Source organism: Emys orbicularis, chromosome 8, assembly GCF_028017835.1.
Source record: "Emys orbicularis isolate rEmyOrb1 chromosome 8, rEmyOrb1.hap1, whole genome shotgun sequence".
Classification (NCBI taxonomy): Eukaryota; Metazoa; Chordata; order Testudines; family Emydidae; genus Emys; species Emys orbicularis.
The window spans coordinates 5,088,792-5,116,102 of NC_088690.1; the positions used below are offsets into that span (position 1 = coordinate 5,088,792).

Sequence of the window (27,311 nt, forward strand, 5' to 3'; positions counted from 1 at the left end):
GTCGCTTGCTGGGCCGCTCCCAGCTCCCGCTGGCTACAGCTAGGGGGAATCTACAGGCTGGGGTCACTCATCCCACCCCACCCTGTGGGACCTCAGCTAAGGCACAGGCAGTGGGGAGGGGAACCCCAAACCCTCCTCGTCCCTGAATGTCCGTCTTTTCCGTACCTTCAATCAGCTGGCAGGGCTCAGAGCCGGAGGGGACAGCCGCCCCCACCCCGAGAGCACAGACCCCGGCCTCCCTGCGAGCGGCATCCCATGACCGCTCCTCAGAGCCAGCCCAACCCCGCTCAGCGCAGGGGGCCTGAGGGTGCCCGGCAGGGTGGGCGAGTACCACCGGGAACCAGCAGTGATCACAGCAGGCCGCGGCCCCCTCCGGCACACAGGAGCCTGCCGCAGCAGCTCTCTGCGGTGGAGTTGCCGGGTTCCCAGCCCCCTTGCTGCCGTCTTCCCTTTAAGCTTTGGGCAGCACCCGATGGGCCCACGCACGGGCAGGGGCTGTTCTCCACACACCAGGGCAGCGCCCGCTCTGCAAGGCTCTTTCTCCCCCCCCACCTCCCCACCCCAGCTGGCTCCCATCTCTCCGCTCTGGCACCACGGCCAGTGGGAGGCTAATCCGTGTCGCTCACTGGCTGCCACGCATGAGCTTGCACTGGGAAGAGTCACGACATCGGTGGCTGGGCGGGGACGCCTTGAAGCCGGGTCTCTCACGTGGTGCCATCCACTGATCCGTGGGGGGGGGGGAGGGGAAGAGAATTCCATTTAAAGAGACAGGCCACATTTCCCCCGATCCTTGTTCCTCCGGATGCCTTTCACCAGTGCCATCCCCAAACCTCTCTAGAGCTGGGCCGTACCACGTCCCTTCTCTGCCCCACAAACCAGGCAGAGGACAAGGCGTTTCACCCACCTTGGCTCAGACTCCCAGGGTACCGCCGGCCCAGGGCGGAGCCGTCGGATGGAAGAGCCCGGCCCAGGCCGAGCCAGCCACACAAGAGTTAATAAATAAAATCCAGGCCGAGGGCATCAGCACTTCCTGGGCTACAAAATTCCCCTGCCATCCCGCCGTGGGGCAGAGAGGGCCTCAAAGGAGCCGGTGCATTTAAAATGCCGCCTCCTAAGGAGGGCGGCAAAGTTAGTAAAGAGTCAGTGTTAAAAAGAGAGCCCATGTGGGTGGGCGGGTGTCACATCCTACAGGGCAGCGCTGCGGGGTCCCAGAGCGACGGCAGCCAGTCCCCAGGCAGGGGCGGGATCCTGTGTCCCGTTTTCCATCTGGGGAGCACATGCCCATCCTGGGGCATAGCGGAGTCCCTACCCCACCCGCACTGGAAGTACCCAGCCTCTCCCAAGCGCTGCCCCCTCTCTTCTCTGTGTGCGGTGGTGCCGTGGAGACCTCTCCGGCTCACGTCTGCTCTGCCGCTGCCACCTGCCCGGCCACCTCTTCCTTGGCGGGGGGCTCCATGTAGATCGGGGTCACTGCGGAGGGCTTCTTCGACCTGCAGGGACCAGCCAGGAGCAGCTGGTCAGACACGGGAGCGCTTGAGGGGCTTCAAGTGGGACCCTCCCGCGCCGGGTGCTGTACAGGCCCAGGCCGCGCCGGGTGCTGTACAGGCCCAGGCCGCGCCAGGGGAGAAAGGGGCAGATCCCTGTAACCACAGGGAGCAGTTGGGACTCTGCTCAAGAGTGGTATTTATGGGGTTAATACGGAGCCTTCGGCTCTAAGAGGTTGGAGGGGGTTTTCCCCTCTCCCCAGGCAGGGACCCACCAGGGTTTTCTTTCCGAGAGGACCCAGCTGTGGGTGCAGGAGGGAAGCCCGCTAGCCCGGCGCTTTCATGGGGCGCTGCAGGGATCTTGCGCCCCCTCCCCCGCCCCCAGGGGGGCGTGGCCATACTCACGAGTAGGGGGAGGCGGGCACGCCCACCACCAGGACGTGGTTCTTCTTGCGGAAGAGACGCCACAAGCCTTTGTGGTTCCCGCGGACGTCCAGGTCCCAGACGTGGAGGCACTAGGAGGGGAGCGGCGGACAGAGAGCTGAGGGCACGTACCGCGGCCCACCCTGCCACGCTCCGCCTGCGGCTGCAGATCTGCTCGGCGGAGCGATGGAAACGCTGACCACGCTGCAAATCCCACTCCTCCTCCCACGGCTGCTTGGGGAGAGCCGCATGCTCCCTCCCCTTCCCCTCGGCAGCCAGCAAGTAACCCCGGCTCCTAATGCACGAGCCAGCCCAGAAAGCTGCCTCCTCCAAGGGACCTGACCACACGTGCTCTGGTATCTTTGGTGCACAGTCGGCCCCACTGCGCAGGCTGGAGCCAAGTTTAAGGCTCGGGCCCAAGTGAATCTGGGGGGGGGGGGGGAAGGGAGGGAGGGGGCTAGAGTTACACGGGGACCGGGCAGGGAGTCACCTTGGCGAGTTGAGTCCAGGTGGTGAAGTCGGCTTCCTGCTCCATCCTGATGTACATCACGTAGGTCTTGCCCTCGGTGTCGGGCAGGAAGGAGTCCTCGCATGGGTTCTTGCTGTGATCCAGAACTGCAGCCTCGCTGAAATGGGGCACAGGGCTGGTGAGTGGGCAACCAAGGGCGCCCACCCACCCCCTGGCATGCGATACACATGGGGTCTCAGCCGACGCCGGCCTGCCGGAGGAAAGGCTTGGACCACCTTATGACCATCCATCCCTCATAAGAACAGAAGAATGTCCCTACTAGGTCAGACCAAGGGTCCATCTAGCCCAGTATCCTGTCTGCCGACAGTGGCCAATGCCAGGTGCCCCAGAGGGAATGTCTCTCCAAGAGGATGGCATTCGACATACCCCTGTGAATCCCAAAGCACTGGCAGGCCCTGTTTCAGCCCTCATCTTTCAGGCCATGGGATGCAGAACACACTTACCCCAGGAGCCGGTGAATTTCAATCTCGTAGGCGTCCTTCTTTAGGCTGCATGGGAAAGACAGAGCGTCAAGGGCCAGCGAATGAGGAGGGAGGTTCAGCGAGATGGCAACACACTTCATCTCCCAGCCAGGTCCAATGTCCCCAAACAGGGGAGAACAGCGAGTGCCGGTGGCATGGTTCCCGCACCAAGCGTTCAGCCCCCTGGCGCTTTGGAGTAAGTGACATATGCAAGTGGGCATCTGATCCAATGCACCTTGGGTCTCATCCCCAAATCAATCACGCTTTCTGCTCGGGAGGATGGAAAGCTACTGGAACAGCTGTGGGGCACGTCCATTAAGAACAGGGGGGCCCCGGCAGAGCTACATGCAGTGGAGGGGAAGGGGGAGCTCGGAGCTGGAACGGGGAGCTGCGGCAGGGTGGGTTAGAATTACGAGATACAAGAGACAGCCCTTTATGCAGCAGGCTCTGGGCAACCTCCAGTGGTTCCTTCGCAGCGGGCTGGCACTCACCTCTCCACGTTTTTGAGCTGCACGTTCGGGACGGTGTTGAATTTGTGCTTCTTGAAATAGGCTTCCTGGGAACCAAGCGCAGAAAATGACTTGTCAGAGGATCACCGCTCATCTAGCACGCCGGGTCCGTCCTTTGGAGCCACAGCAACGCTCTGGCTCACGCCCCTTCCCCGGCCGATGCACCTCGCGAGCCCAGCGAGGCCACAGGGTGCGCGTGGAGGTCAGCTAACAGCCCACGGCAATGCCCAGTGGGCAGCCTCTGCACCTCGGAGCAGGGAGGGGAGCCTGTCTACCGGCCCGCCCCCCCCCCCCGGCCTCACTCACGTGGAAGTAGCCATTCATGTTGAGCCCCACGATGCCGAAGTGGTACGAGCGCGAGACGTCAGGGATGATGCATTCCCGGCCTTTCCGCTGCTCCGGCATCCGCATCCACATGTCCCAGTCCCACAGCTGGAGAGGGGAGAGGATGCTGCTTTAGAGGGGGAACCTGGCTCCTGCACTGGGCGCCTGTCGCGGATCACGCTGTTCCTTAAAAGAGCCCCTTAGCCCCCGGAGATGGAAATACAAAGCCTCCCTCCCCGACCTCCACGCCTCCAAGCGTGTGCACGCACGTTAGGGTGGTTATTGCAGGTTGCTCGTGGAGACTGGATGCTGCACGCAGGCTGCCATTTGTTATGGCCGGAGCCCACGCGGCACCCCCCGGTGTTTGTTATTGTAGGGCTTCTCAGCCAGATGGCTGGCACAGATGGACAGAGCATTGGCTTTACCCAGGCTCTGTGGCCAGCGGGGTTGATAACCGCTCAGATCCGGGGGCTTGGAATGTGGACGCCATCCCTGTATCTAAAATGCGAAGAGCAACATTCATCACTTGCAGGCGCCCACAGCCCGGATGCTTCAAGGCAGTTCCTCCACTGGCTGCCCACCAAGCCTCACAGCTCCCCCCTCGCCCCATACCCGCAGCAACAGGTGTGCCAGGGCTCCTACCAGGGAGAGCAGAGGGCACTCACCTTCTCGGGGGTTGGCCATTTCGGCTCCAGTTCGTCCTTGTAGAGGCTTTTGCTCAGCACCCAGCCCAGGCCGGGCATGGTCTCGACGCGGTACAGGAGCGAGGGGTCCTCGGCCGTGTGCTCGTAGCCCTGGGGAGCCAGAGGGCAGCGTTCAGCGCGCCCTCGCCAGGACGCCGAAGGGGGCCACGGGAGTGTAGGTATGCCAGGAGGAGGCGCTATTCCCAGTGCTTCCCCCTTCCTTTGGGCGGGGGCTTCCTCACCAGCCTCTGGAAGGGATCAACACCTGCCTGCCCCACTCACCCTGAACCCCTTCACTCCCCCTCCCCCCTTCACACACACATCCCCCACTCCTGCCCACCACATTTGGCTTCCCCTCCCCCGCCCTCTCCTTCCCTTTTTATTTCCCCCTTCTCCTCCTCTGTTCACCCCCAGAAACCTTCCCACCAGTACCGCACCTCTTCCTGCTACTCCAAGGCCTCACTCAGAGGGGCCGGGATGGTAAACGTGCGAGGAGCAAGCCCCACCGAACGGTGCACAGGGTGGGTGGAGTCAAGGGACAGGTTCCCACGTTAGCACAGATTTTGGGGGTGGGGGGGGGGGAAGGGTTCTAACATTGGAGTAGAGAACAGCTCCATACTGAGTTCTGTAGGGTCAATTCCAGGCACCTCAGTATCTTGGGGGGGGGGGGGGGGGGAAGGGCAGACTGAGTGGGCTGAGAAGGTCTTCTCCAGCAGTGCATGCAGCCAGACGCACATTGGCCCTGGGCCCCCTAACCGAGCGGCATTGCGGCCTGGCGCCTGGGCGGAGGGGAGGGTGGGTCGCAGCCCCACTCAGGTTTGGCCCGTCTGCAACTCTGTCTCCATGTGTGGAGGGATGGAGGGATGGATGGACCAAACCCCCAGGGGCCAGGTCGTAACGCCTGGGACGGGCGCAGGATGGTCTTGCTCTCCAACCCAACGGGGGTTGAGCGTGGCGCAGACTCTGCGCTGGGGCCAGCGGCTGCAGCGGGGCCGCCCAGCATCTCCCCAGCTCACGTGGTACGCCTCTGTACCACTTGAATTTCTGGGGCCCCCACAGCGGCCTTTGCAGAGGGAAGAGCGTGCTGCGAACGGAGCCGGAGGCAGCAATCCCCGCCAGACGGGCAGAAGGAACCAGCGCCTGGAGGGGATGGAGCATAGAAGCGGGTCTTGCTGTGGGGTTACAGAGATGGGAGAAGCGAGGATCCATGAGCCTACCTGATCGTTCCAAGCCGAGATGCAGTACAGGCTGTCGTCCTCCTCCAGTAAATAGATCGACTGACTCAGGAAGCTAGAAACGAGGCAGATTAGAGACAGGACCGGCTGCGCCCCCGGGTGCCCGGCTCGCCCTGGAAAAGGATGCTCTCCCACCCACTGCTACGGGACACAGCACCTCGATCCTAAATAAGCCCCTCCGTCCTCCAGCTGGGCAGAGGAGATAACGGAGACGCCTAGGAAATGCCCATCCGTGCTGGAGGCACTAGGCAGGCAGCTCCCACCCTCGCAGCCAGAGAGGATGCTGGGGAGAAATTAAGGCAGGGGACGGAGGAGAGGGACAGTTACCAGCCTCAGCGCAGGGCAAAATGTGGGTCAGCTGGGGCCAGAGGATGCTCAAAGCATTTTACCACCTGCGGGAAGTCACTTAAAGTAGCCTTTGACCCAGCGATCAGGGTTCAGCAAAGGAGCTCAAACGACAGTGGGCCAGATCCTCCACTGATGTAAATCAGTGTAGCCTTGCTGACTCCAATGGCGCTACAACCGCTTACATCAGCGGAGGATCTGGCCCAAGTTATTGCTAGTCCCTGTAGTAATTCCTCTGCCGGCACCTGCCCTCCACGGCTCCCAGAACCAGCCTCAAATGCTCATATATTAAGCTGCCGGGCCCCGCTTTGAGGTAGGTACTGCGAGTACCGAGCCCATTTTACAGATGGGCAAAACAGAGGCATGACAAGTTCCAGTGATGTCCCTGCCTCAACTCCCAGTAAGTCAACAGAAGAGCAAGGAGTTCTAGCGGCACTGACCCCTCACCATCCAGGAAGCTGTCTAGCAGCTAAAAACCAAGGAGGGATGGAGGTTCTGACACATGCCCTCTTTGTAATCAAGAGTTTGCTTGTGGATAATGGGGTCACCCCCATCCCAGCATCAGTGGGATGCTCCCACGTCTCCCGGGACCGTCCTGCAGACCGTGGTACACTAGTAGAGCGAAGAGCCACTCATTTCTGGTCTGGCAAGACAGACAGACATGACTGGGCCTCCTAGGCGACAAGGCCCGATGTCAGCACGTTCCGAGCCTCACCTGAAGAAGTCGATGGAGATGTCCAAGTCTTCTTCCAGCACCACAGCAAACTTGGCATCCTGGGAGGGAAACGAGAGATGTCAGCAGGACAAAGGGGACTATTCATTCAAGCAGTGGAAACTCCTGGTTTTGACAAAGCCCTGGCTGGTATGCTTTAGTTGGGGATTGGTCCTGCTTTGAGCAGGGGGTTGGACTACAGGATCTCCTGAGGTCCCTTCCAACCCTGAGATTCTATGATTCTGTGACTAAGGACAGACTACAGACATCTCACGGCATCCCCTTGTCTATGCGATCCTCAGCGCTCGGCCCCAACAAGCCTCGTCGACGTCATTCGCACCAGGCCCGTCTTGACTCAAACCCAACTTGGTGCTTGGCCACGGATGCTACCTCAGAGGCAGCCATTTCGCTTCCCAGAGGGCTTCATTTCGCAGCAATCGCTCCCGTGAGACGGGCATAAGGGAAGCGGGTTCAGCGACACCAGGGAATTCGGCGTTCCCAGAGTCAGCAGAAAGGCACCCACGCTGCTGCCCTGAGGGTGTTTCCCTCCTTCTCCCCCGCCACCCTCCTGGGTGCTGCACCATGATAAGAATTTCTGCTCCTGTCAGCAGGCACCGCGGGCGTCTCTCTCCTGATGCGCAAGTGCCCAGCCCTTCCCAGAGCGGGTCCCCAGGCGCTCGTTACGGGGAGCGGAACCGCCCGGCGCTGAGAGCAGAGACGGTCGAGAGGTGGGGAGGAGGGACTTGCTCACCGGGTGCAGGTTGAAGGTTGCGGTCAGACTGGCCTTGTAGTGCTGCGGGAGGAGACACGGGCATTAGCAAACATTGCCGCCGAGGTTTCTATCCCCGCCAGACACCGATTAATGGTCAGTAGGGGAGCATGGATCCAGTCCACGTAAGAGTCTACTACTGCTGCCAGGTCCATGACCCACCCTTTCAGTCAAGCAGTGGAAACTCCTCCGTTTATTGCTCTAGATCAGGGGTGGCCAAATGGTGGCTCACGAGCCCGTGGTTACCGTTAAAGTGCGGCTCACGGAAACCCCCCCCCCCCGCCATTCTCCACCTACCAGACTTGGGGGAGAGCTTGGGACCCCTTCCTTGCAGCAGGGTGGTAGGGTAGGTGCTTCTGCCCAGTGGGAAGGGGGGTCTTGGGGCTTCAGCAGGAGCAGAGCTGAAGCCCCGAGCCCCGGCAGCTGCGCCCTGGCTCTTGAACTTCTGAAGAGTGTCGTATGCGGCTCAGAGGGTCAGTAAGTTTGCCACCCCCCCAGGTCCTGGATTCAAGCCCCACCACCGGTCCGTGCAGGGCACCCGGTGCACCAGGAAGAGGGGGGAGAATTTCCCTAAGTGGGGCCAGAGGGGGCAAGTAGGAAGGGCCCCTCACCTGAGACACTCGGGCATTTTTAATGCTGATGGGCGTGTGCTGGATCCCTTTCAGGCCAAACAACTCCACCACGTCCATTGGCTCCTGGAAGAGAGAGACACGAGACTTACTCACCGCATAGGCCCCAGGTCTGTCTACACCTCTACGCTCAGCCCCTTCTCAAGTGCGCAGGGTTGGCAAGCCAGGAGATGGGGCAAAGTCTCTGACAGCATCTGACGCTTCAGGCAAGAGTGGGAAACACCCCATAATGGGCCTAACTACGCAGTGCTGCGCCATGGTGACCTGCAGAAACATGCTGCCTGACCTCCGTGGATAATCAGCTTGTGCCCTGAAGCATGAGCATTGATAACCCTTGTAACGGTTAACCCAGCTTGTTTAACTGAAGATGCACATTAGATATGCTTACTCATGCAGGCGTCTAATCCTTGTTCATGTGCATACAGCACTGTAAAGAATGGGGGGGGGGGGAGCGCATTCCAAACAGCTGTGTTTTATATGTGTACAACAGAGAGAAGCTTCCTTTACCATCCAGCATGAAACAAGGTCACCTCCCTAGATAAGCAGTAATCCCATTAGAGAGCCCCTTAGTTATCCCAGGCTCTGTGCATCCAGTGTCCAGCCTCCCCCCTCCCCCCTCCCCCACCCGCAGATCCCTATTGCAACCGGGGAGGGGAACTCGGATTGCATCAAGCACCAACGGTTTATCCTCTCCCGGACACCCCAATAAAATGACAGCACAGCATTCAGCATCTCCTGTGCCACTTGCGAAAACAGGCCCAGCGTCTATGCTGCTCCCTCATAGGCCAGGGATCTTGCTTCCGCTGCCATGGCAACGGGATGCAGCTATCATTAGCTGCTCTCACAGAGCATTAGTCACTGTGGCAAGTGTCTAAAAGAAGAGGATTCTCCTCCCACCTTCCCCCCCAAAAACCCCCACTACTGGTTTAATTCATGTTCTTCCTCGCAAAGAAACAGCTCTGTTCATCTCACTCCATCATCCCCTGGCACGAAATGGAGTGACATTTTATATATCACAGCGAGAGGCACCGTATGAACAGGAGAGACGGAAACACTGGATCTGGTGGAGGGGGAAAAACAATAGCCACCCCTACCCTGCAGTACATGCCAGACCCCATAACGGTGTCTGCAATCAATGCCCACTAGACACAGCATGTCCTGAGCCCCTTAGACTGCTAGCCAGGTGCCAGCCTGGGAATTGGGAGATCTGGGTTCTGCTCCAGGCTCAGTCATTGTGTGAACTCGGGCGCCCCCCCGCCCAGCCGAACCACGGGGACATAACGCAAAGCGGAGTCACCAGCGAAGCACTTGGAGACCTAAAGAGGTGAGATGTTCCACACGAGCATTCAGCATCTGGCTCTGTCCATTGGAAGGCCTCAGCTTACAGACCGGGGGAGAAGATGAGGATTACAGGGAAAGGCCAACCGAAGGCAGGTTGTTTTAAGGGGCTGTGGCGGGTCCGACCACTGCCCCCTCTCCCCCTCCAATGCCAGGACCATGCAGTGTCACGGCTTCAAAAGTCACATCCAGCTGCAAGTCAGAGAGTCTAACCCAGGTTCCAGTCTGGAGACAGATTCGCAGGGCACGGGGTGGTTACGCTGTTTATTTTGGCTTAGTGGCGCATCAGGTCAAGCCCGGATTGGAAGGGGTCTGATGGACATAGGGGTGCTTGGTGGGGAACAAGGAGCTGCACCCTACAATATGGACTATGTATAGGAATCCCAAGATCCGGGGGAGCAGTTTCAGCACTCCAGACACAAGGCCCGGGACTGAAAACCATGAAGGCCGAATGGCTCTAATTTCCAGACAATGGAGCAGCCATCGTGGGGGAGATTGGAAGATTTCACCCCTGGCCCTGTAAGAAAGCCATTCAGGGGGTGTCTATTGTGCATTGTAAACCGGGTCTGTGGGACCTGGGCTTGTGAGGCCAAGCCCACGCTTGAGTGTCCTCACTGCATTGTAACCCTGGGTTTACAATAACTGCACCCGGGTCTCCCAGCCGTGTTAACGTGTCCACACTGCGCTACACCGACCTTCTGACGTGGGTCTGCGGCTTGAGCTACGATCACGCTGCAAAACGACAGGGCTTGGACCAAAGCCTGTGAGGGACTGTGGCTCTGACCCACCCCCTCAGCAGGTTTCTAGGCCCGGGTCCTGTGTGTGGACAGAAGTGGGGCTTGGGCTCAAACCCGAGTCAGTCTAGGCTCAGGGAGCAGCACAGAAGTACCTTGGACAGATGGTAAGTGGGGTCTGGCTCATGCAGGGAGAGGATTTTGAGAAAGGGGTTTCCCTGGGGAGGGAATCGCTCTCCGGAAGGCAAATGGAGACCAGGCTGGCTCCTAAGAACTCTTGGGTCCGTTCTGTTCCTCTAACCAGCAGGAAGCCTGTCTAACGGAGCTCGTGGTGAAACCTAAGATCAGACGGGTCTGTTGTTTTAGTCACGGTCTCTAACACTTCGCTCCGTTTGCTAAATAAACCCACTTGATTTCAGCAGGCCGCTGGTGACCGCCTAGCGCCAGATCTCAGAGGGAAGGAGCACGAAGGAACAGTCAGGCCTGGGAATAAGTGGAGCTGGGTGACTAACTGATCCTGTGGATCACTGGCCGTTCAAAACCCAACCAACAAAAAAAGTCCGTTCGGGCCGACCTGAGTCTGAACTCTTTCAGAGTTTTCAGGGAAGCAAAAAGAGGTGGCAATAAGTTTGAATCAAACAAAAGCGTTAGTTTTCAGACATTTTTAAAGGGTTAGATTAATGGGGACGTGACCCAGGTACAAATTCCCCCTCCGGAACAGGGATTTGAACCCAGATCTCCCCTCTTCCAGGTGAGCAGTCAAACCACCAAGCGATCAGTTACCCGGAGGTAGGGCTCTTAAATTCTAATGAAACACTGCCGCTGCGTATAAATAACTCCACAGTAGAGCAAGGATCACTTCCACTTCTCAGGCGAGTGCCCACCCACTGGGCTAAACGTTACAGGGGGAGGACTGCCCCACTGCCATCTCCTTCTCCTCCACGGACGGGCCCTCGCGACTCTACCTGAGCCAAGGTTTTGGGCTGAAATTTGTTCAGTGAGTTCATGTCAAATTCGACCCAAAGTCGCAAATAGTTCCACGTCCAATGACCCTTGCGTTTGTCAGCGAATAAAGGATTCATCCAAAAAGTTTCACTCTCGTATAAGGTGGGGTGTCGTACCCTGGTCTCGGTCAAAGCGTGGGAGAACTGTGCAATTCTACCCCAGGACAGGAAAGGGCACGAGGCCTAACCCCTGGGGCGGGGGGGGGGGGGGGGGGGCTCGCAGAGGGACCAGAAAGGGGACAGAGGTGCAAGCCGCCCCCTAGCTGTGACAAGATCCCATGGCCGCTCTCCATGTAAAACAGACTGGCCATGGTGAAGTCCCTTGTGGAATCGCTGGCTCTTCTCACAGCTTGGAAACAGGGAGAAAGATCTTCCCGTTCGAGGGCGCGCTGGGTTCTCTTTCACGGCCCGAAACTCTGCCACTATCGGGGGCGCCCCATCAGTCCACCCCTGAGCAGCCCTTCTCCGCCCTGGACACCTGACGCCAGACAGCACCATTCAGTTTATTTCAGCAAGAGTGGGAGGGGGCTGCAGACAGGGGTCGATCAGAATGCGGACTCCAGAGGGTGCCTGACACCTCTTGCCCCCTCTGTTCTAGCCCTACAGCCTCCGGGCATTTTAAAGATGCAGAAAATAACGTATCAGGAGCCCCAATCACGGACTAGGACCTTGCCGCGCTAGGTGCTGTACAAAACCCAGAACAAATACATGGCCCCTTCCCCAGAGAGCTTCCGATCTACGCCTGAGACAAGAGACAACGGCCAGCGTGACACGCAGCCGGCTCAGCACACCAGCAGCCTAACCATCGTCAAAACGAAGACGCCCAGCGGGAGACGCACCCGCGAAATTGCTCCGTCCCAACGAGCCGAGCGGGATTTCAGAACCCAGCGAGGAGCTGCCCTGGGGGGGTGGGCAGGAAGGGGACAAGGACGACAGCAGCTGCCTGCTTCTTCCCCTCCTCCACGTTCAGAGACAGCGTGAGAAGCCCCCCTCCCTGCCGCAGGGGGAGATCTTACCTCATAATACCCGTCAATAAAGACTGTGATCATCTGGGGGTTGACCCCTTGAGCCGACAGCAGGGATCGCAGCATCCTGGGGGCCAGGAGAGGAGAGAGTGGGAACGTGTTGGCTTGAAAGTCTGGAGTCTCTTTAACAGACGACTGAACGCCACGGTCACGGGGAGAGGGGGCGCCGTGCAAGGGCCTCGCACAAGCGTCTTCTCTCTCAGATGGAGGGGGAAAGCAGGGCCCTCCTAGACCCCAGGGTCAGGCCCCTGCTCTCTTTCCTGGATGTGTCCAGCCCTCCTCCTGCGGAGGGCACCGGGTGAGAGACGGCCACCCAGCGACATGCTGAGTCAGTGATGAAACGTGGGCAACAGAAGCAGGAGACGGTTCAACACTCAAGTGAGGCCTAGATCCCTTTGGGGCGGGGGGGGTTAGGTCCTTGCAAACCCAGACATTGCCCCATACTCCCTTCCCATGGCTAAGCTGAGAGGGTAACGCCTATCACCACTCAGAGCTGGCCAGCAGGGATGGAGAACTACACACCACAGTAACCTGCCCCCAGGACCAAGCCACCCACCTGTGGGGCATTCCGAGCCCCACCACTGCCTGCTCCCGCAGGGTTTTGTGGCTGGGCTACTCCAGAGTCGGCCACTGGGAAGACGCCCTCGAAGCGTTCTGGGAAAGCAAAGGAGACTAGCAGGCGACGCCTCCCGCTAATGACATCCGAGAGCGGGCTCCCCAAGAAGAACGGGGCGCCCGCATTGCCCGGGTTATTCCGAGCCAGGACGGAGAAGCAGAGCTGTTCCCAGTGCTCCATCTGCACTAGCTGGGGGTGGAGTGATCTAACGGGGCTTCCCCAGCTTGGCTTTCTATGGTCCCTGCAACAGAGATCCAGTGCTTTCCCCGGGACATCCCTCCACGGACCATGCAGCGTCCCGCCCAGCGCTCACCTGTACAGGTAGTTGGGTCTGTTCCCTGCAATGACAGCCACAGGCACATTAAAGACTTTATTGTCCTTGAGCTGGAAGAGAAAATGTTTGTGATAAGGGCTTTGGGAAGCCACTAGGGGCCACCCCGCCCTCCCCCGGGCCCTGAGGCCGGGACAGCCCTGAGAAGAGCCAGTGATGTCTGCAAGGTTTAGGAGCCCTGCCCGCAGCCAGGCGATCTCCTGGGAGTCATTCCACCACCCAGCTTCCTTCTCCTTAGGGGCAGGGCTTTATTTCAAGAGAGGGAACAGCACTGTTCTCATCCAGCCTTGAAACGGAGCAGAGACCCTTTGCCCGCAAGGAGAACCCCGGTGGAAGGATGGCCTCATTCTGTCTATCTTAGACACCTTCAGTTGCCCTCCTGCCCCACCACGGCAGGCTGGGATCCGGGCAGGGCTAGGCCCGGCCAGTACTTGGCTGGGGGACAGCTAAAGAAATCCTAGGGCTGCAGGGAAATAAACAAACAAATAAATAAAATCACATGGTAATTATTTAGGCAAGGTTCTCTCTTCGGGACTGATCCAGGCCTCAGCCTGGCCTGAGAGGGATGCCAGGTGGCTGGAGATGCCAGCAGGCAGGGAACGGATGCAAAGAGACAGACACTGGTGTGTACGAACCCTCATGCCCTAGCTACACTCTGCTGCTCTACAATCATCCCTGGCTGCTGCAGAGAGACACTGCAGCATCCTTCCCTTCCCGGGCAGGGCTAGAATTATGGCAGCCAGGTGCATTCTGGGAGCCTGCTGGAGGCGGCGTGCCGCGCAGAAGCAGGCCGACGTGATTTTAGCTGGAGCCTTCCGTGCGCCGTCTATATTGAAGCCTCCTGCAGACGTTACGCCGGGTGAGGGCCACGCGCGGCTTCACGCTCGGCTGGAGGCAAGAGCTTCCCGCTTCCCGCTCCCCTTCCTCCGCTCGCACTCACGGGATCAGGGTTGAACTCGATAGGCGTGGGGTCTTTGCAGCTGCAGACGCTGCCGTAACCTTCCACCTTGGTGCAGAACCTCCGCCGGCGGCGGTTCAGCTCTGTGTCGGGCCAGCGGCACTCGGCATCTGCGGGAGAAGGGGAGACCAGCCGAGTTGAGACCACTGCTCCGGGGAGGGAAGCAGGCAGCTCACCCCTTTGTGCAGGGGCAAGGATCCCAGGGCATAGCCCTCCTGCCCTGCCACTTCACTGCCCCCACCTGCAGCCTCAGCCGTCATGCCATGGCTTATTGCCTCTAGTGGCAGGAATTCAGTGGCCACCTGGGCCGAGCGGATACCTTCGCTGGTGGGCACCCGGGCTCAAACCCTACAGGGGCACAGAAGGCCCTGGCAGCTGGATCAGCACAGAAGGGATGTGAGCTCTGAACGGCATGGTCCAGAGAGATGTCTTGCAACTTCTATTTTAAGACCCACCCTAGGCATTCACAAACAATCCCTTGGAAGCAGGAAAAGGAAACCTACTCCTTTATATCCTCCCCTCCTCCTGGCAGAGGCGTGCTGGTTTGTTATTGTAGGGTTGCTAAGAAAATAAGAGGGTGAGCACCGGATTTACAATAGAAGCACCAACTCCATTTTAACTCCCAGTCCTGTATTAATGAGGTCAGCAGCTTTAAAAAGGGAAGAAAAGACAAGAGCAAACAAACAAACCCACTGCTTCCTAGCCCCCAGAGACGGCCCTGTCAGAACAATGCAGCCTGAAGTCAGCCCCCCATCACCCTCCAGTGCAAATTCCTCGCCGAGGGGCTCGCCACAGCTGAGCTCAGAGCTCCATTGCGCTAGGCGCTGTACAGCCACCGTGAGAGACAGCGCCTGCCCCACAGAGCTTGCAAAGTGGGGGGCACAGAAAGGTGAGTGGACTTACACAGTATCAGTGGCAGAGCCAGGAATAGAATCCAGGTCTGAGCCAAGAGCCCTATCCAATAGGCTGCACTGCGTGCCCCCCCAAATCATTTCTCATCTCCATGGGACCAGGTTTACAGCAGAATCCTGTTCCTCCCCCCCAACTGAGAACAGGGGCTGATCTCTTCTTGAGAGGGGTTCCAGCTGCAGGCGCCGAGGCAGATCAGGGGTCTCCCCCCAGCGTCCGTCTCTCTCCCCCAGCTCCCACCTCTTATCCAGAGGAGGCGCTGCGATGGGTAGGGGCGCCTGCCCGCCCAGCTGCTCTCTGCCCTGGTCTGCAGGAGCTCCCCTGAGGCCTACCTTCCACGGAGGTCAGCTGGACTTCGGTTTTCAGCAAGACGGGGTCCCCCCACGTGGAGAGCACTGGGGACTTGGAATGCTTCTCGCCGTACACCTCGCCTGGGGGGGGGGGAAGACATGCAGTCAGAGCCAGGCTGCTGCCGAACGGCGCTCAGGTGCCCGTCCCCCTGGCCACGGTACAGAGCCAGCCAGAACCCACCTCATCACCGAGAGACCAGCTGGTACCTCCTTCCCTCCAATAATGGCAGGAGCTTGAGAAGGAGACGTGCCTCCCTCCCCCCACACTCAACCTGCACCCAGGGAGCAGGCCCCCATGGCCAAGAGATGCCAAGGTCTGCGCAGAGTTGACTTCACCTTGCAGTGTTTGTGGGAATACCCCCCCGCCCCCACTTGCTGAGGGGACGCCATTTCCGTCCACTTAGCCAGAGTCCATCCCTTCTGCCTCCACTCCCGCCCAGCCCCTGGGCCCGGCCGGAGCAGGGCTCTCACCTCCTTTCTTCCCCACAAAGCTCCACATGTCCCTCCAGCTGAGGGACGAGGCGACCTGGCTTCCCAAGCTCTTCAGGAGGCTCTTTGCCGAGTCTTTAAGGTGGAAGGAGCCTTCGTCCTGGAACAGAACAGACCACATCATGAGGCGGCACCTTCCCCTGCTCTGAACCAGCAGGATCGGTCTCCCATTGCAGCCAGCAGGGTGGTCTTCCCATCGCCCCCTTCTAAATCCCACTGGAGGCTCAGCCCAGGAGAACCACGTTTCGGAGCTGGTTGTTGGAAGGCCTCTTCCACTCACTCCCCAGCAGAGCTCGCCGATGCGCACGGCTACAGGGCGATTCACCCCCCTGCAGATTGAGGGCACTAAGCAGACCCACCGGGACGGTCAGAGCAGCCACGCATTTCCGACTCAGGATCGTTGCCCTTGCAAAGATCAGACAGAAAGACAGATGTTGCCCCTGGGTCACAAGGGATATTAAGTTGCATGATGGATTAAAAAAAAGTTAATCTTAATTCCTCTGGGGAACGTATCTTCCAAGCTATTTCCCACCTGAGACAGGTGACGCCGCACACAAGTGTCAGTCAGAAATCAGGAAATGGAACAGTTTAAATATAAGGGCACCAGGGAGTTTTGGACATAGCGCGTTTCAGAGAAGCTGCAGCTGAAGGATGCTTTACAAGACAGAAAATGCACAAACCCACAACAGCACACGGCATCGGAGTGACAGAAAACAATGGGGGAGGAAGACACCCATCCAGACACTCTTCCCACTCACGCTGGTGGGAGACAGGAGTAACCCCATTCTGCTCAACAGAGGTACCCTGGGGTTACATTTAAGTATTTTCAAACAAACAAGCACCCTTGTGCTTTCTCCAGGTGGGGGAGGGAGAGGGCTATGTGGGAGGCGCTCCCCATAAACATCTGCAAAACTCACGCACGATCCTCCTTCAAAACTTCCCTTTGCCAGGATGCCTATAAAAATCTTGACAACGGTTCGGCTGCTGGTGTGCCGAGACCACTGCCTGTCAGGCTGACCCATACGGCCGCATTGTTTCCTTGGGCTTCCCAATCTGTCTGTATTCGTTTGATGCCTCTTGTCTTATACTTAGATTGTAAACTCCTTGGGGGCAGGCCCTGTCTTTTTGTTCTGCGTTTGTATAGCGCTCAGCACAGTGGGGTCCTGGCCCATCACTGGGGCTACTAGGTGTTACTGTAATAAATAAGGTATGATTCCTTGGCGTTCCCATAATATAAATAATGAGCCGGAGGAGAATGGGGCTCGCTGTCAGGCACATGCGTTAGAACATTCATGAGACAAGACTGCAGGGAAGCAGAGCCAGCCATCGCCTTGCTAGAGCTTGACTCAGGTCAGTGACTTGATCTGCAGTCTCCCTCGGCGTCGGACCCACCTACCTTAATGGAGAAGATCAGGATGCGACCACGAGCGACCATGTTGAGGAAGAGGACCATGGCTTCGTCTTCATGGGGTGAGTAGGTGTCGAACACCCTCTTGGCCATCACGTGACCCTGTAGATGTTCAAACACATGGCACAGCCTGCATGATGCATGTACACCAGGCCCCCAGGCATGAGCGCCACCCGAAATTCCTCACTGGAGGAAACTCAGTAAGGAGAAATGCCAAGTACTCCACTTCGGAAGGAACTATCAGTTGCGCACATACAGAATGGGAAATGACTGCCTAGGAAGGAGTGTACTGTGGAAAGGGAACTGGGGGTCATAATGGATCACAAGCGAAATATGAGTCAATAGTGTTACACTATTGCAAAAAAACAAAAAAAACAAAAAAAAAAGAGGAGTGGGGGGGGGGCAGAGCCTTAGGGGAAGAGGCCGCATGGGGGGGCGGGGCTATGGTTCCCGTGCAGGTGGCCCCCCCACTTTTAGGGACCTTCCGTTGCCCCTGCATCCTGGCACTCTGGGAAGCCAAAACTAGAGTTAAGTCTGCACTACATGAGCCAAAGCCCAACAACGTCAATGGAATGACTCCCACTGAAGTCCATGGCCCCACCTCCAGCTACTTCCAACCAGGGCTGTCCCAAGGCATTTCCTTTGGGGCTGTAACTTCCCCAGGCTGAGGCACCCAGCTCATGGGGCTGAAGCATCCAGCTAACAGAAGGGTTCACCTGTTGTTGCCGGACATTCCAAGGCAGCTCCAGTTCTGTGAGCTGGGCTAGCAGAGGCTAGTCAGTGCTTTTAGACCATTGCAAGAGAAGGGGTTCAGAGATTTCTCTTCGGCCCAGAGAAATGCAAGACTGGCTTCACACATGTAGCTAGCCCTCGACGAGGGACAGCGTCACTGGGCAGGAACGCCAGACAGCCCCGCACGAACACACGCAGGGACCATCGGCGCAATTTACCGTAGCCTGATTTAACACAATGATGTGGATCCCTCTTCCCTGCTCCCGAGCCTCATCTTCCAAGACCTGCAGGAGGGGGAAACGTTATTGTAGCAATCAGCCAGGCCTCCCCAGTTCTTTCCCAGGAACTCCTCCACCCCAGTGGGTTCGTCACACAGCTGCTCCTACCGAGGGAGAATTCACTAAGTTTCAAATTCCAGCCCCTTCGCTGGTTTCTCCAATTCGCGGCAGTGGGACACCTGCTGCTATTGTACTCAGCACAAGCCATCCTCAGAAGAAAGAGAGGGCGGGGAATTAGACGCTAAGCCTTAGTCTGGTCCTAGCTCATTGAGTCAATAGGAGCTTTGCCATTGACTTCAATGGGAGCAGAAGCAGGCTTACACTCAAGCCATTCAATTGTGGAGTATGGCAAAGGCCTTGGCTGCATTCTGCTCCAAAGAGGAGCTCTATACTCCAGGAAGGGCTTCAGTTCAAGGTCTGGGTGACGGAGATCAGGTCTGTTCTGGTTCTACCCATGCTGGTTCGCCCGCCCTCAGATCACATGGGTAACCTGCAGCCTCCCGTGCCAGCCAGCCACTCACCGTCGTCCCGTCCACAGCCACGTAGACCTTCGACCGGCTGGAGTACACCTCGATGTCCAAGACCTTCCTGCTGCTGGTGGGGCGGCGCGGGGTCTCCAGATGCTGCACACCTTCATCTAAGGAGAGAGGGGTGCCCAAAGCCTCAGCCCTACCTGCTTAGTTGTGACTCAGTGCCAGGAGGACCAGCGGGTTCCCCTCAGAGGATGGGGGAGATTCCCAACCTATTAGCACAACACGTGCGCTCTTGCCACTCCCAGCAGGCTGCAGCATCTCTCTTTACAGATCTGGTGGGATGTTCAAAAACATCCTTCCGACAAGCCCAGCTGACACAGCCCCTGGCGCTTGAGGACTTCCAGCTCTTTAATTCCACCTGACAAGGGAGAAGGGGCAGGCAGTGCCAGCACCACCCGGCCTTCCTCAGTTGGTGTCTCAGTTCAGCTCTGGGTGGACAGAAGTCCATGTCTCCAGAACCACCTTGGCTGGCAGTCTGAACAGAGAAGTCAAGGATGGATAAGATGGCCATCCACGCATTCCCAGAACACCACGCATTCCAGTACTTCCGGGAATAGCATGGGCCCACCCCTGCTGGTGTGACCTTGCTCGCATGGTGCGTACAATGTCACACTGCACAGAGAATGCCATTTTGAACAGCACGCCACTCCACCCTCCCGTGTCTGGTTTAGGCTCGATACCAGACGGAGGACAAACCACCAAAAAGAGGGGGCTGTCTGGTCTAAAGCCGGACGAATGGCTGCCAAAGGATGGAGCAGACCCAGAATGAAGTACTATCTCTAGCAGTGTGCAGAGGGTTCATTCAACATTATGGCTAGGGCTGGCCAAAAGTTTTCCATCAAAAACTGTCTTTCCAGCAGAAAAATGGGGGTTTCAGTTACACAATTCCCCGCCCCCCCCCCTCCAAAAAAAACAAAAACAAAACAAAAAACAACCGGCTTGCTTTCTGGAAATGATTTCAGTGTTTCCATCAAAACCACCAAATTCCTGAAAACTGAAATATTTCAGTTTTGACATACTGCCATAGTACCTCATGGGAGTTGTAGTCCTGTTTCCTCACATCCCCATTCTCTCCTATGGGCTGGGCTCCCTAGGCAAACTCGATGTCTAGTTGGCAGCTGGTATCAAGTGGAGTGCCCCAGGGGTCAGTCCTGGGGCCGGTTTTGTTCAACATCTTCATTAACGATCTGGATGATGGGATGAATTGCACCCTCAGCAAGTTTGCGGATGACACTAAGCTGGGGGGAGAGGTAGATACGCTGGAGGGTAGGGATAGGGTCCAGAGTGACCTGGACAAATTGGAGGATTGGGCCAAAAGAAATCTGATGAGGTTCAACAAGGACAAGTGCAGAGTCCTGCACTTAGGAAGGAAGAATCCCATGCACCGCTACAGGTTGGGGACCAACTGACTGAGCGGCAGTTCTGCAGAAAAGGACCTGGGGATTACAGTGGATGAGAAGCTGGATATGAGTCAGCAGTGTGCCCTTGTTGCCAAGAAGGCTAACGGGATATTGGGCTGCATTAGTAGGAGCATTGCCAGCAGATCAAGGGAAGTGATTATTCCCCTCTATTTGGCACTGGTGAGGCCACACCTGGAGTATTGTGTCCAGTTTTGGGCCCCCCCACTACAGAAAGGATGTGGAAAAATTCAAAGAGTCCAGCGGAGGGCAACGAAAATGATTAGGGGGCTGGGGCACATGACTTACGAGGAGAGGCTGAGGGAACTGGGCTTGTTTAGTCTGCAGAAGAGAAGAGAGAGGGGGGATTTGATGCAGCCTTCAACTACCTGAAAGGGGGTTCCAAAGAGGATGGAGCTCGGCTGTTCTCAGTGGTGGCAGATGACAGAGCAATGGTCTCAAGTTGCAGTGGGGGAGGTCTAGGTTGGATATTAGGAAACACTATTTCACTAGGAGGGTGGTGAAGCACTGGAATGGGTTACCTAGGGAGGCGGTGGAATCTCCATCCTTAGAGGTTTTTAAGGCCCAGCTTGATAAAGCCCTGGCTGGGATGATTTAGTTGGGGATTGGTCCTGCTTTGAGCAGGGGGTTGGACTAGATGACCTCCTAAGGTCTCTTCCAACCCTAACCTTCTATGATTCTACGAAACTACATCTCCCAGGATGTACCAGGGTCAGGGGACTCCCGATGATGCAATCGCTGCCCTTCACCATGAGGTGAGACCATGGTGCACCATGGGAGATGTAGTCCAACAAGGAGCCTAGCCACGCAGAGGGCACCTGAAATACAACTCCCATGAGGCACCATGGCAGCATTTCCAACTAAAAATATTTTTGGTTTAAATGTTGTTTGCCAAAAAAGTTGATTTTTTTTCCCCATGGAAAGTTTTGACAAAGCCTGTTTTCTAACCAGCTCTGGTACGGCACGGCCGCACACATTGGCAGGGTGGCATGGGAATGTGTTGACTTCTGCCGCCTTGACCGGGCCCCTCAGACTCACCATAGTTCTGGGCAGACTCCTCCTCCTCTTCGCTGGCAGCTCTTCTAGTGTCCAGGATCAGCTTAATATTCACAATCACAGTCACAAGCAGAAAGAGGACGGCACCCATCTGCAAGGCAAAAAAGCTCTGGGCCAGTTACACGCCACATGACAACGTGTTAGGATAAACCACAATATGATCCTCACAGAGGATCTCAGATATCCATTGTTTTTGCCTAGCACACAGAGGAAAGGGTGGTCCAGTGGCTAGGGTGTTTGTCTAGGACTTGAAACACCCAGGCTCAATTCCGAGTTTTGCCACACACTTCCTGTGTGACTTGGGCTAGTCACTTAGCCTGGCCATGCCTCAGTTTCCCCACCTGTAAAATAGGGATAACACCCCTGCCTCACAGGGGTGCGTGAGGAGGGAAAAAACAACCACATTAGAAGAATGTGGATGTCAGGAAATTCAGCATTACACCTCGGACGGAAACCTTAACTCCCCCTGCATTACGATCTCTTACGATTCACACACCCAGATGAGCGCAGTCAGAGTTCTAGGGGGAAAGAGAGGAGTGCAGGATTTTATTTCCTCGGCCTGCCTGAGGAGAGCAATGCAGTCGCTTCCATGACATTACAGAGCATGGCACGCTGCAGAGAACGTCACACGGCCCGGCTGCCTGTGATGCTATTGTAATGAAAGAGCCCAGCGTACGGCAGACCTATGAGACGGAGGTCTCTATTGGAACTTCAAGGGCGAGCTTTCTGTGTCAATTGCAATCCTTCCCCAGTCACCTTTGGCCTGAGGATACAGCAAGAGATAGAAATGACCTTTTGGGGCTGAAATTGAGACAGACGGGGGCCAGTGCCCTAACCACGCAGACTGGGGCTCTGGCGATCTGAGTTCAAATCCTGGTGTTGCCACAGTCCCTGCGTGACCTGGGACAAGTCGCAGTATGAATCTCACCACGTTAGTGCCCCTCCCATCTGTAAAAGGAGGAGGATACCCCTCAATTGGGGTAGGGACAGGTTTAAATGCCATGGGGGCTATATACATACTTTGAGTCACCAAAGCTGGAAGTCACTAAAGTTCCTGAACACATCCCCAGTGGAAGCAATATCCTCATCCTCACAGCAATGGAATATAGCAACAAAAGAGACAAGGCTCCTTCACTCTGCTACATACTCTGGTGCCCGTCGTGCCGGCGTTAGCTCTAGTTAATATTCAGAGAGCCTTCCACCAAAGCAGCCGGCGCAAGATTATTTACGACTGCGAGATTGGAAACTGACCCATGGAGAATGCCATTTGCTCACTGGGCACCGAAGATGTCTATCACACACTCGGCAGATGGGGGGCAGGTCCACATGGCCTCAGTCCAGCCTGGAGTTTTGTCATCGTCTCACATTTGGGGGAGCCGCTCTGTTTCAATAGCTGGGTTTTAGATCCCTATTTACAGATCAGGGGAGCTTGTCTCAGCCATTCCTCTCCTATCCACAGTGCCTCGCCCCTAGTCTATGGCCGCTTGACTTCTATTAGCAACTGCCTCATTATATCAGTGAAGCTGTGTCTAGGAGCCAGGCTATGGGGAAAGACAGCAGATAAAAAACAAGAGCCAATTAGTTGCTTAAGCCTGTTGGAGAGGAGCAATCCAGCAAGAGAAAGCCACCCTCCCAGCTACCCCTTCTGTTCCAGCTTTTCATTGAAGCACAGAGTTTTTCCTCTCGCTGGTGGTAGCCAGAGTTGACAAGAGCAGGCTTGTTCCAGGGAGCTCGCTGCACCAGCCCAGATTTCGTTATTAATGCCGACAGAAACACATTCCCTTCTCATGAAGGTACGTACACACACACACACACACACAGAGCTCTGATGGAGGCCACATGGGCTGGGAGGATGCCGCTCTCCTGCTGAGCGGCTGCGAGGCTACCTAGACTAGTGGCCATGCAGCAAGACAGAAGGCACATCCAAGGGTCTGAATGACTGGATTTCTGTTGCAATGCCCATGGAGCTAGAATATCGACCTCAAGAGCTACAGGCCGCTGATTACATCCATCAGGACAGCCTAACGCTGTGCTGCTTTTGAACAGCAGGGACAGATGCAGGAGCAGATCTGTACTGCCCGACACAGGGGTAAAGGGCTTGTTTAACAGAAGAGCTGCGCCACCTAATTAGGGTCAACAATGCACAGGTAATGGGATGGGGAAGGAGATGCAGAGCGAGCAGCCAGCACAGGCTTTGTGGGTCTCTGACATAGAATATCAGGGTTGGAAGGGACCTCAGGAGGTCATCTAGTCCAACCCCCTGCTCAAAGCAGGGCCAGTCCCCAACTAAATCATCCCAGCCAGGGCTTTGTCAAGCCTGACCTTAAAAACCTCTAAGGACGGAGATTCCACCACCTCCCTAGGTAACCCATTCCAGTGCTTCACCACCCTCCTAGTGAAATAGTGTTTCCTAATATCCAACCTAGACCTCCCCCACTGCAACTTAAGACCATTGCTCCTTGTTCTGTCATCTGCCATCACTGAGAACAGTCTAGATCCATCCTCTTTGGAACCCCCTTTCAGGTAGTTGAAAGCAGCTATCAAATCTCCCCTCATTCTTCTCTTCTGCAGACTAAACAATCCCAGTTCCCTCAGCCTCTCCTCATAAGTCATGTGCTCCAGCCCCCTAATTATTTTTGTTGCCCTTCGCTGGACTCTTTCCAATTTTTCTACATCCTTCTTGTAGTGTGGGGCCCAAAAGTGGACACAATACTCCAGATGAGGCCTCACCAATGCCGAATAGAGGGGAACGATCACGTTCCTCGATCTGCTGGCAATGCGCTGTATAAGTAGGGGCAAAACGCCATTAGCCTTCTCGGCAACAAGGGCACACTGTTGACTCATATCTAGCTTCTCGTCCACTGTAACCCCTAGGTCCTTTTCTGCAGAACTGCTGCCTAGCCACTCAGTCCCTAGTCTGTAGCAGTGCGTGGGATTCTTCCGTCCTAAGTGCAGGACTCTGCACTTGTCCTTGTTGAACCTCATCAGATTTCTTTTGGCCTAATCCTCTAACTTGTCTAGGTCTCTCTGTATCCTATCCCTACCCTCCAGCGTATCTACCACTCCTCCCAGTTTAGTGTCATCTGCAAACTTGCTGAGGGTGCAGTCCACGCCATCCTCCAGCTCATTAATGAGGAGTGATCCAGCTAGTTTCCCCCCCCCCCACACTACAAAAGTGCTTCTTAAAAAGGTCCCACCCTTGTCCAATACAATTAGAACCTGATTGGTTCATACCCGGCCATTTGCTTTATCTACAAACAGAAGCAGCTGTAAAGCTTCCCAGGTGCCATCTGCTGAGGAGCCACCGTTAGACTCCCAGGCCCTGTACCTGGGTTGTTTATTAGCCATGGCCTATCAATAGAAGCTATAAATATCCTTAGCTGGTGGTGGCGGGAGTAGCTAAGGCATCGACTCAGGAGATCTGGGTTCTGTCCCTCACTCCACCACTGACTCACTGGGCGATCTCAGACAAGTCACTTCTTTTCTCTGTTCCTCAGTTTCTCCATCTGAAAAATGGGCCCACACCAACCGCACTGGGGGCTGGCAAAGCTTAATTTTCTATGTAGGGTTTTCAGCAGTGCCCATCACAGCAGCACTCAAGCACCGAACAGGCCACATTGATGTACAAAGCGTAGCTCATAACAAATTCTTCTCTTCACCTCTCACCAAGTTTTAGTTCATCAGCGTTAGTCTTGCTTTGAGATCCTCACATGGAAGCTGACAGGCAAGTCAAGGGACTATTAATTCTTTATTAATAGGTTAACACCCCCTTTAAATTTTCCCACCATGGCACGGCCTCATTCCCTTCACCCCTCGCCGATCACTCTCCCACAGCTAAGTCCCGAGTCTCGGTAGGACGCGCACACAGGCTGGCCAGCATGCTGCAGAACTGTGCGGCTTTGGACGGCTGTTTCTGAAGCAGCCGCCCCATGCCTCAGGCATGTCCATCCCCATCCGCTGGTCACTTCCAAAGGGACTCAACCAGAATTCACTAAGTGGGGGTCAAACTGGCTTCAATGGAGCAACACCAGTTGACAGCAGCTGAGAATCTGGCCTTCAGCTTTCTAGAGTGCACACACACACGTGCTCTTGCCAGTGCTTTATTACGGGGCCTCTAAACTATTTGCTTCTGCACATGCAGAGGCAGGATGGTCCAGTGGTTACAGCCCTGGCCTAGGACTTGGGAGCCCTGGGCTCAATCCCCTGCTCTGCCACAGACTCCCTGTGTGACCCTGGGCTTCGCCTTTCAACACCCGCATTGTGGAGTCACAGCACTGGCTCAGAGCAAGGGTCCATCTAACCCAGCATCCTGTCTTCCGACAGCGGCCATTGCCAGGTGCTTCAGAGGGAACGAACAGAGCAGGGAATCATCCAGTGATCCATCTCCTGTTGCCCATTCCCAGCATCAGGCAGTCAGAGACTAGGGCAACCCAGAGCATGGGGTTGCATCCCTGACCATCTTGGCTAATAGCCATTGATGGATCTGTGCTCCATGAACTTATCTTTTATGAACCTAGTTGGGGATTGGTCCTGCTTTGAGCAGGCGGTTGGACTAGATGACCTCCTGAGGTCCCTTCCAACCCTGGTATTCTATGATTCTTGTTAGACATTTGGCCTTCACAGCATCCCGGGCAACGAGTGCCACAGGTTGCTTTTGTGTGATGTGATGCAGTCCTTCCTTTGGTTTGTCTTAAACCTGCTGCCTATTCATTTCATTGGCTGACCTCTGGTTCTGTGTTATTTACTCCCTCACATAACACTTCCCTGTTCCCATTCCCCACACCAGTCATGATTTTATAGCCCTCTATCAGACCACCTCCTGCTGAGTCATCTCTTTTCCAAGCTGAAAAGTCCCAGTCATTTTAATCTCTCCTCATATGGAAGCTGGTCCATCCCCTCATCGTGTTTGTTGCCTCTCTCTGGACCTTTTCTAATTCTAACATCTCTTTTCTGACATGGGAACATCTAGAACGACACACAGTATTAAAGATGGGAGCGTACCATGGATTTATACAGTGGCACTATGATATTTACTATCTTATTACCTATCCCTTTCCTAACGGGGTTACCTTTTTTGACTGCCGCTGCACGTTGAGCGGATGTTTTCCCGAGACTATCCCCAGTGACTCCAAGCTCTCTTTCCTGAGCAGTAACAGCTAATTTAGACCCCATCATTTTGTGTGTGTACTTGGGATCCCCCTCCCCCGCCGCAGAGTGCATTACCAGGATGTTGGGAGGATACATACAGTAATTGCAAGATGCTCAGATACTATGGTCACGGGGCAGCTCCTGAGATAGACAGACAAATAAATCAAAACCATGTTCCGCTCTGAGCTACGAAAGAGCTACCCCGTCCCCCGGCCGCACGGCGAACGAGAGCCTCTCTCTTGGTAGCGCCGAGGGATCGCACAACAAAACACTGACTGGCTCTTGTTCCCCCGGCCAAGATCACAGCGGAGAAGCCATATTAGTCGACGCCTCGCAAGGATTTCCCTTTCCCCCTGGAAGTCAAACCCAGAGCTAGAGCTCAAAAGTAGGCACCAAGCAAGCCCACCCTCCTCTCCTGGAAATGCTATTTAACAGCTGCCGAGCTGTGCTTGTCCCAGTAATAAACACCATCTAACCACGGGTGAAGTCTGTAAAAACCCCTTTGTCTGCAGGAGACAAATCTTTAACTGGCTGCTGGCACTTGCGGTAGCTAAAGGAGGGTTAGACTCCTTCCATTCTGCATTTTAAGGGTAAAACGCAACTCAGGTGACTTCTGCTTGGACAATTTATTCACTTCCACCATGTTAGGTCACAGGGGCTGCAGCCGATTCCACCAACAGACTCCATAATCCATGGGCTTTGCGAGTTTATCTTCTCTAATCCCCCCCCAGGCATGAGTCACATTCCTCCAGAGAACTCACCTGGCATAGCCGCCTGACAGCTCTCTGATTCATCAGCTTGTACTTCCAGGCGAGGTACCAGCTCCGGTTTTTCCGCAGAACAAACTGTTTGGCTGGAGCGTTGGGTTTCCACTCATCCAT

At 56.1% G+C, this 27,311-nt stretch overlaps 1 protein-coding gene across 1 annotated transcript; it reads right to left on the bottom strand.

Moving 5' to 3' along the window:
• Positions 1–1,396: 1,396 nt before the first annotated feature.
• Positions 1,397–27,311, bottom strand: POMGNT1 (protein O-linked mannose N-acetylglucosaminyltransferase 1 (beta 1,2-)). Its single transcript, XM_065409329.1, has 21 exons — positions 27,192–27,311; positions 21,265–21,373; positions 18,797–18,912; positions 18,216–18,281; positions 17,254–17,367; positions 15,840–15,957; positions 15,351–15,449; positions 14,092–14,219; positions 13,134–13,204; positions 12,196–12,271; positions 8,086–8,169; positions 7,457–7,498; positions 6,709–6,767; positions 5,631–5,703; positions 4,396–4,524; positions 3,713–3,838; positions 3,389–3,453; positions 2,880–2,924; positions 2,398–2,533; positions 1,890–1,999; positions 1,397–1,490 (listed from the first exon to the last, which is right to left on the bottom strand). Exons 1-21 carry the CDS (start codon positions 27,309–27,311, stop codon positions 1,397–1,399), a joined length of 1,980 nt encoding a protein of 659 aa, XP_065265401.1.